At 40.7% G+C, this 9,806-nt stretch overlaps 1 protein-coding gene across 1 annotated transcript; it reads left to right on the top strand.

Annotated features, from left to right (window-relative positions):
* Window positions 1-1,117: 1,117 nt before the first annotated feature.
* On the top strand, window positions 1,118-6,561 carry LOC149260678 (uncharacterized). Its single transcript, XM_089460937.1, has 4 exons — window positions 1,118-2,597; window positions 3,209-3,619; window positions 3,730-5,400; window positions 5,543-6,561. Exons 1-4 carry the CDS (start codon window positions 1,118-1,120, stop codon window positions 6,559-6,561), a joined length of 4,581 nt encoding a protein of 1,526 aa, XP_089317063.1.
* The last annotated feature ends 3,245 nt before the right edge of the window (window positions 6,562-9,806 follow it).

Genomic DNA, 9,806 nt, shown 5'->3' with positions numbered 1-9,806 from the left:
ATAATATGATGTTTAGAAATTACAAGTAAATATGATTACTCTAATATTAATATTTTATAAATTTATTTACTTTTTCAAAGCATTTAGCCATCTTAAAAATTATATTTAATAATTTACCTATAGAGACATGAGCATTTAAAATATTAAGATCCAAATATTAAGATCCAACTCATAAGATTAGATCTAAAATAATACTCTTATATTTTAGATTAGATGTAAAATAATACTTATATATTTTATAATTATTTATATTTATATATTTTATAATTTTTTATATAGTTTATAAATATATATAAAATTAAAAAACGGCTAAGTTTAAAATAATATTTATATACTTTATAATTTTTTATTTAGTTTATAAGATTAGTTTTTTGAAAAATGATAATTAATTTTAATAGGGAAAGATATTCAAATTCAAAAATGATAATTATTTTTAAGAGGGAAAGATATTCAAATTCAATACCCGCCCTTTACTTGTATACAAAAATTTATAAATGGGTAAAAGACTTTGAGATATATTAATTTTATAAACGGGTAAAAGAATTTGAGATATATTTTTATTTTTATTTTCTTAACAATAAAATAAATGAAAATAAAAATAATGAAAATTCAGTGTATTATTTAAAAAGTGAATTTATAAAAAAAAATATTGTCTAATATATCTAAAGATTAAAAGTCATTTTAATATTGGTTTATATACATAAAAAGTAAAAGACATCTTAATAATTGTTTTAGGAAGGGCGATCATGGCGGAACTAGGGTTTAGTGCAGGGTAAATCCTCGGTTGACTGTCATGGTGGGACAGGTTTTTTCCTTCCGTAACTGTGGGTTTATTCACGGGTGCACAGGGGTGGGTCTGCACCTATCTCTTAAATCGATGGTTTGGTTAGCGGGTTGATTTGGCGGACGAGGGTTTTGGAGACCCGGAATACAGGCTACCTTACCGCGGAGTATAACGGCACACCTGAGAAGTTTTTGGATCCTTCGCGGCTTGTTCCTACCTTAGCTGCTTGTGGTTATTTGAACGGTTTAGTTTATTCTTTGATTACCCCTAGATGGTTTTTGGTCCCCCACCGACATTCCCTCAGGCAGTTGTCAGCTCGATTTCTCGACAGTTATGGAGGCAAAAGACGTATTCTCCACGGGTTCTACGGAACATCTGCCAATATGGCCACAGACCGGGTCAACAGTGGATGATTATTTAACATTTGAGCATGAACTGGCTTCTGAAGTTGATGCCCTACCCTCACTCTCTCAGCAGCACATACCCTCTATCTCGATAGCACCAGAAGCTACAGCCATTCGAGAATACGCGGGCCCTCAACCGCTCAGGGAACCCTTTTCGGAGGCTATTTGCGGAAGTGCGCCAGATTCACAGGCCCTTGGGTCGGGTTCAGGTTTGTTTCCTGTGGGGATTGAGTCGAATAAACCCTCGGTAGGGTTTCCACACGCACAGGACAGTAGGGCGCCGGTCCTTTCAGCTCCTCAAGATTCGGGAAACCCTCCACAGGGCAACTTCACGGAAATAGGCATTATCACAGGGTACTTCGACAATCTACAGGCCAAAGCACCATTGACAGGGAAGGACAAGGCTACACCAGTGGATGATTCGGAGGATAGGGCAGCGGCTGACGCGAACAACAAACAAACAGGGACTTCTAAAAGGAAGAAGCGCCTCCCCCTGAGCAGCAACGAAATCTTCTTAAAACTAGCTGAAGACACTCCTTTCAGCGAGGCAATGGACTCGGCAGAAAAGGTCCTGGTTGGACGTGTCAGGGGCAGACACTACAGCGTCGAACGTCTTCAAAAGTGGACGATGGAGGTCTGGGGACACCATCTGTCGGAACCCCCACGTGTGCAAACCTTTGTGAGGGGATGGTTTGCACTACGCTTCAAAAGCATTGCCCAGACCAATTGGGTCCTCACTACAATTTGGCACATTGATCAAGCTCCAGTCCTCCTTCGAAGATGGACTCCAATGTTTGATCCAGAGACTGAAAAGGCAGGGACTAGACTGGTTTGGGTACGTCTCCCGGGTCTTCCCGTTCACTTCTGGACTGAGCAGATATTCAGACAGATTGGGGACGCCATGGGTTCGTACCTTACACATGATGAATCTTATATCACGACAGGAAGAATGGCTTATGCCAGAATCTTAGTACACATGGACCTCTCTAGAGGGCTCCCGGAATATATCAACATACAGTGGAGGGATGCGACGCAGAGGCAAATGCTGGACTATGAGGGGGTACCTTTCAGATGTAGGCGCTGCCACAAGGTGGGGCACCTATTCAAAGATTGCCCACTGAACAAATGGAATAGCAGGAAATCAGTGAGGAATTTTCCCCAGGTTCCACCAGAACAGGATGCTCTGTCTCATGGAGACCCTGCTAGAGAGGAATTGCCTCATGCCTCTGAGGAATTACATAGGATTTCTACTCCACACTCTGGGGGAACTGGTACATTATCGAGCCCTGGTTTGCGTTCAGCGGAGCTGGCCCAGAACACTCCGAGGAAGCGTGGTCGACCGCCTCACCGTCCCCCTCCACCTGTTCCTGGCACTGCAGCGACGGCCTCGGGAGATTCCTATTCTTCGGGTATGCATTCCTATCACTTACCCACCACACAATGCTTTTCTGATATTCATAATTCAATATCTGAACAGTTATTGAGTCCGGGTACTGATATCCCTTTGGAGCCCCCTGTTCCTAGTATGTGTGCCATTACCCCCCCCCCCCACCACCTTTGCCCCCACTCCCCCCGCACTGCTTTGTACCCCCCCTTTGCAATCCTCGGCTACATTGTCGGAGACCTTAGTCCCTCGATACAATACCCGGTCTCGTACGAGGCATTCGACTAAGGACCAGGTTGGACTGGATATCCTCCGCCCCCCCTCCCTTCCAAAAACTCCCGAGGCCGTCCTTCTGAATTCAAAATGGCACAAGCACAAGCTGATGTTGACATTGCTTTGGGCAAGCAATCGACTATCACTAGGGTTCTTAGAGCAAGAACAACCCTATCCGAACCCCCTCCATGAAGATTCTATCCTTCAATTGCAGAGGGCTTGCTAGGCCCGACAAAAAACTAGCACTCTGTCGGTTACTCTCAGCCGACTCTTTGGATATCATATTCCTTCAGGAGACCTTGGGTCATTCTAGTGATATAGCTCGGACCCTTGAACTCTATCTGCCGGGTTGGAGATTTTCAGGATTGGATGCACAAGGTCGCTCTGGAGGTATTGCTTTGGGCTTAAATACTCGAACTATTAAAGAAATCAGCTGCTGGGGAGGACAGGGTTTTATTGGGGTTGATGTACACTCTGCTGAGTTGGGGACCCCCTTCAGAGTTGTTAATATTTATGGACCTTGCCTGAATCGCCCTGTTTTCTGGGATCGCCTTCTTGATTCAGAACAATTTTCAGCTGGTAACCTGATAGTTGGAGGGGATCTAAATTTTTCAATAGGCTACGCCGAATCTTGGGGTCAGCGAGCACAAAGGGACCCTCTCTCAGACTACTTCTCGTCCATTTTGGAACTTCACCATCTGATAGACATCCCTGTTGCAAAATTACAGGCCACTTGGAGGAATAATAGGGTGGGGAAAATGGCCTTGCTAGGAGGTTGGACCGATTTCTGGTCAAGGAACAGGTTATGGATATGGGCCTCAATATTAGACAATGGGTTGGGACAGGAGGGCTCTCTGATCACTTGCCTATTTATATGGAAATAGGACGAGGTAGAGACAGGCCGAAGGGTCCTTTCAAGTTCAGTTCTACCTGGCTCAAGGATGCATCATATATCAGCATGGTCACTGATTTTTGGAAATCAAACCCACCAGGGGTTGGAGGTACAGCTACGGCCAGATTTATTAGCAACTTAACGGAGCTGAAGAAGATGTCTAAAAACTGGGCCCATCAAAAAAGACTTCAGGATGATCAATCGTTGAGACTGATTGAGAATGAACTGGAGGTATTTGAAAAAGAGTTGGGAGGGCTATTCAGATCTGAGGAGCACAAGAATAACATCACATCCCTCTACTCAGCCCATGGTAAGATCCTCAAAGAAAAGGAAGACAAATGGAGATTGAGGAGCAGGGCCATCTGGATTCAGGAAGGGGATGCAAATACTAAATTCTTTCATAAATTTGCTAATGGGAGGAAAGCTGTCAACACTATTTGGCAAATGCAAGATGAACAGGGAAGGACTGCACACACTTTCCCTCAGCTCGCCTCTCTAGCAAGCTCACACTTTAAACAGGCCTATAGTGACCCCAGGGAGATTAACTTAGCAGAAATTATCCGGGTCGCTCAGCTCTTCCCAAGATATGTGGAACAAGATGAGGAAGAGGAATTGATACAGGAGGTCACATTGGGGGAGTTGGAGGACACTTTAAAATGGTTCAGCAAGGACAAAAGCCCTAGACCTGATGGATGGTCCATCGAATTTTACTTGGCATTTTTTGAGTTGATTGGACCAGATCTCCTCAGAGTTGTGGAGGAGTCTAGGGTTTCAGGACGTTTGGAAGCGGCCATTACATCCACATTCATTGCTCTGATCCCGAAGGCTAACAACCCGTCCACCTTTGATGAATTCCGCCCCATCTCGCTTTGTAACTGTTTGTATAAGATTATAGCCAAAATTATTGCAAACAGATTGAAGCCTATCTTATCTAAGCACATCTTGCCTGAACAATTTGCGTTCCTGAAGGATAGACAAATTCATGAGGCGATCGGTACGGCTCAGGAAGTATTACACACTCTACACAGCAAGAAAGGCAAAGGTATGATAATGAAGGTGGATTTATCTAAAGCATTTGACCGGGTGAATTGGTTATATCTGAGAATGCTTCTTACCCACCTTGGTTTCCCTTTTATTTTCATTAAATGGATTATGGGATGCATCACTAACATTCCTTTCAGTGTATTGGTCAATGGGAGTGCATCTCCATTTTTTTCATCGGCTCGTGGTTTGCGACAGGGGTGTCCTCTCTCCCCTCTGCTTTTCCTCTTGATAATGGAAGGCCTTGGTCGGATATTAACGGAAGAGCATAGAAGAGGCAGACTCTCTGGTATTAAGATTACAGATGACTGCACGCTCACACACCTTCTTTTCATGGATGACGTGCTGATATTTCTCAATGGAAGTGTGGGGGATATAACATCGATCAGAGATATATTTTCCTTATTTCAAAAGGCCACTGGGATGATCATCAATGAAGGAAAATCTACACTGACGGTTGCAACCTGCACACAGCATGAAATTCATTATGCCCTCCACAGATTTAACTTTACATTGATTGCTCTAGAGGAGGGGCTGAAATATTTGGGATACAAGTTAAAGCCGATAGGATATAAGATTGCAGACTGGACTTGGCTCATTGTTAAGCTGGAAAAATGGCTAAGTACATGGTACTTAAGATTCTTATCTCGCGCAGGCCATTTGACACTCATCAAGAGTGTTCTGGAAGCGACCCCGGTCTATTGGATGTCTCTAGCCTGGATTCCTCGGGGCATTCTGGCTAGGATACAAAATCTCTGCTGCAGATTCTTATGGAGGGGCAATCAGCCGAAAAGAATTTTTGCTTGGGCAAAATGGGATGCCCTCACTCTTCCAAAAAAATGGGGTGGCTAGGGACTCAAAGCTTGATGAATTTTCCTCAGCCCTGGCTGCTAAACTTGGTTGGCATTTGGTTGCTTCAGACAGTCTGTGGACAAGAGTGGCCTACTCGAAATATATCGCCCCTGTTCATGTATTGGAATGGATTAGAAGACCGGCTAGGCTCTACACAGGTATTTCGATTATTTGGAAGGTTGTCCTGAAAGCTATGGATCCCATCCGTGAGGGTATCACCTGGAGAATTCATTCGGGGAACAGGATTCGCATTGGTATTGACCCGTGGATAGGCTGTGGGAATATGCACAGATTACCTCCAGATCTCTTACTGCACCTAAGGGAGCATCATATCACCCTCCTCGCTCACATTGCTGATGAGAACAACACCACATTTCTTCAACAGGCTTGGAAATCTGATCTCCAACTCAACATTCCTCCACCTTGGCAGCAGCATTGGAGGAACTATATACAAGCCCTCATAGAGGCCCATATCCGATTGACAAGGGGTGATGACGAGATCATCTGGGCATTGGCGAAATCAGGGAGATACACTCCAAAGGAGGGATACATTGTGCTGGCGGATCCTCGAAAGCCCCCCATACTACACAATTGGTGGAAACACCTCTGGAAACTCAAGGCGCCTCCAAGATCCAGACTTTTAATGTGGTGCATTCTGAGGAATAAAATCCCAACGGGGGATAACCTGATGAAGCGATCCTTCTTTGGCCCACACTGGTGTCATTTTTTCCATAAGGATGGTGAATCTGCTTCCCACATTTTCTTGAACTGCCTTGTCATTCGCCACTTATGGAACCTTGTATCAGCCGCTATCCCATCTATTTGTTGCTGGCTCCCAGGCACTCTGGACGAGGCCTGGGACAAGTGGTATTCCTCTGTCACACCCCACAAACTGAGGAATCTCCCCGTGTTGATTTGTTGGGCTGTCTAGATTGCCCACAATCAGCTTATCTTTCAAAATTCCCCTCCTAGGTGGACTATCATTGCAGCCTTGATCAAAGTGGATTATGACCTCATCCCTGATGACCCGCCCTTAGCTAGAGCCCGAATCATCTCTCATGAACTGATTGATCACAACCGTCCCTGGGCATATTTTGATGGGGCTGCACAAGTGGATGGTTGTGGGGGGGGGGGGGGGGGCTATCCTTCACCTATCTGAGAGGCACTCATTTTGGCTATCCATGGGATTGAGAGGGGGCACAAATAACTTTGTTGAACTTTCAACTGCCTATTATATCATCCGTTTTGCTACAGAAAAGAACTTCCATGCTCTACAACTGTTCGGTGACTCTATGATTGTCTGCAACTAGTTGAATAAGCATTCTTATTGCTGGTCTTTTTCATTGAGACATATTCTAAATGAAGTATTAAAATTGATCTCCAATTTTTATTTCCTTTCATGTAATCACATCTACAGGGAGCGGAACATAGAGGCTGTCTGTCTTTCCAAAGAAGGCACAATCCGAGAGCAGGGCATCTGGCTGATCAATGGACAGATTGATAGAGTTAGCTACCAATACTATCACAGACCCTTTATGGACATTATGGTCTAATTCTTGGACATTTTTTTCAGAATTGTACATATTTATTTTGTTGTTTTTGAACTTTTTTGCGGCCAATATGATTGGCATTGCACACATTTTTGGTATTATCTCCCTGCGTGGACCAAGATAATATTTACACAGTTGTTTGGATTATTTTTTGGACTCCTCCCTGACTTTGTTAGGGCTACTACCCAGATGAGACATTGGTAGTAGGTTTTTGATATTTCTTCGGTTCTGTTTTATGTCGATAGAAATATCGGAATATGCATATGCATCTACAAAATGTAATTTCTTCCGCTAATGAAATTACGAATTTTTCCATGGGAAAAAAAAAATTGTTTTAGGAAATTCATGCTTTAAGAGAAACTCTTTTCAAAGAAAAGGGATAAATTAGTAGGAAAGTTGTTTCTTAAAAGAATAATTATATTTTTTTTATGGCAACCTCATATTTCATGTACCTTTCAAATAGTATATTTTTTTCTATTATGGTTGACTTTGATGAAAATAATGAATATTTACTTAATCAAAAATACTATGAGAGAAGACTATTTTCTTGTATGACACCATTAGCAAACATAGAGGGTAGGAGTTTTCTCTATTACAAGACGTTAATACTATACTTCATGGCAAACATAGAGAGTAGGATGTTTATCTATTACAAGACGTTAATACTATACTTCATGGTAAGGGAATACTTGTCTACAATAATCTAACAATCAAATTCATGACAAATGTTTTTTCTATGTAAAATAATAATTTTACTAAAATCTAATTTTATCACAAGGAAGGTAGATATTAAGGCTTATTCATAATTCAGCCATACATATGAAATAAAATGTTAGAAGTATGTTATACTATGCAAATTGAAATAAGGTAGGGTTGTTATAGATATCAACATTTTGCAGCTACCCTTTTCACTCTAACATCCATATGTGATATAGAGTTGTTGGCCTTCAATAACACATTGGAATAGCGCAACAAGAAAAGGTGTTATATTACTGTTGCAAGAGAGATAAGTTCATCAAGAAAACATCGAAAGCAAATCTTGCAAATGAACACACTTGTACATGAATACCATTACAATCATACAAAATCAAAGCCAAATGTTAAAAATGAAAACCTAAAGATAAATTTAAGGAGGAACCCATATCATTTTCCAAAAATGAGAAGGGAGTGGATCGGGTTTCCAACAATTGGCGATTCACTGGATCGACCAATTATCTTTGTGCTAAAATAGATTAGATAAAGGACAAAAATCATATGATTTAAGAAAGTTAATGCCCACAAAAATATGAGAGTGATTGTTGTAGTCCTGCTTGAATACAATTAATCTATTCATAAAAACCTATTAAAACAATGATAGCAAGAAAAAACTTTACAAGCAAAATCCATATGAATTTTCAGAGAAGCTAATAACCAACAAGGTGAAAAATAGAGTGGTTAACCAAGGTGGTGATGTGGCTTTGACTTTAATACCATGAACATTGCCTCTATTGCACGTAGGCGTCTATAGCCTTGATAGGGATACTCTTTAATCTGACTTAGATGCTAGCATCCTATCAAGATGATTATAAATCTTGACAGGGATACTCTTTAATCTGACTTAGATGCTAGCATCCCATGAGGATGATTATAAATCTTGGTTCAGCTGTCAAATTATAAATTGTTGGGGAAGCAAACTCAGAAGCCTCTTAAAGGCAAGGATGACATGCAGATCCTGAAAAATTAGATTACATTTTCGATAAAATTTAAATTTGGAATTTCAAATTCCACAGACGGATCCACTGCTGCCTACAGGGGTCTATAGCCTCGGCACAAATTTCTTTTTCACCAATTTTACCTGATCTCTTTTATCCTAGTAAAACAACACAAGAAAGGTTGAGACCAATAGTAATTGCTTGTTGTTCCTTACTAGAATAGTCTAGTTGATAGGGAAGCAAATCAAAATTTCCTTAAGAGATGGAATGGCGTGAAAAGTTTAAAAGTTACCAACTTCATATTGATTACACTCTTCTAGTAAAAGAAATACATTGATAATATCAAGAAATCTGTTAATAAACAAAATAACATAACATAAAGAGTTTATATAATGTTAGTTAAATTTAATAGGAATTTTGAACAGAAAATTTAGTTGATACTACAATGAAAATACCAGACAATTAGAGCATGAATAGATAGCATCAATTCTGAAATTTACTTGAAATAATTTTCTGATAGGATTATTTATATTCAAGTTGTGGAATAAATCAAACAATCCAAAAGAAAGCAAGAAAAATCACATTGAAAAATACGAAAGATAATATTTATAGATATATGGAATCCCATAAGGGACTCAAGAAAAATACTTCTTCAAAAGTTGTCCATTGATCGGAAGAGGTTCTACCCGACCTTCCAAAGTTTGCAAACGAAACGTACTAGGACCAATCTTTTTTGTAACAATGAATGGTCCCAACCATAACCTTTGAAACTTGGAATGTTCCCCTTTATCTTCGTGAGCTTTGTCCCATTTTAAAACTAAGTCTCCTACTTCTATATTTTTTTCAAAAGAAGATATATTATCAAACCAACGTTTGATAGTCTACTGGTGTTGATGCAGTTCAAGTTTTGATTGTTCCCTTTCTTCTTCTAATTT

The sequence above is a fragment of the Pinus tabuliformis genome, chromosome 6 (genome assembly GCF_031772625.1).
Source record: "Pinus tabuliformis cultivar Carrire ecotype Pingquan chromosome 6, CPIR1, whole genome shotgun sequence".
Classification (NCBI taxonomy): domain Eukaryota; kingdom Viridiplantae; phylum Streptophyta; class Pinopsida; order Pinales; family Pinaceae; genus Pinus; species Pinus tabuliformis.
Note: the sequence above shows the minus strand (reverse complement) of the source record. Positions and strands in the feature narration are given on the sequence as shown.

What these genes read in the sequence shown, in the direction of transcription:
- LOC149260678 (XM_089460937.1), top strand. Translation starts at nt 1,118, where the DNA reads ATGGAGGCAAAAGACGTATTCTCCACGGGTTCTACGGAACATCTGCCA. An exon ending in GAAAATGGCCTTGCTAGGAG is followed by an intron (nt 3,620 to 3,729) that starts GTTGGACCGATT and finishes ATATGGAAATAG; the next exon opens with GACGAGGTAGAGACAGGCCG. An exon ending in TAAGCTGGAAAAATGGCTAA is followed by an intron (nt 5,401 to 5,542) that starts GTACATGGTACT and finishes TCTCTGCTGCAG; the next exon opens with ATTCTTATGGAGGGGCAATC.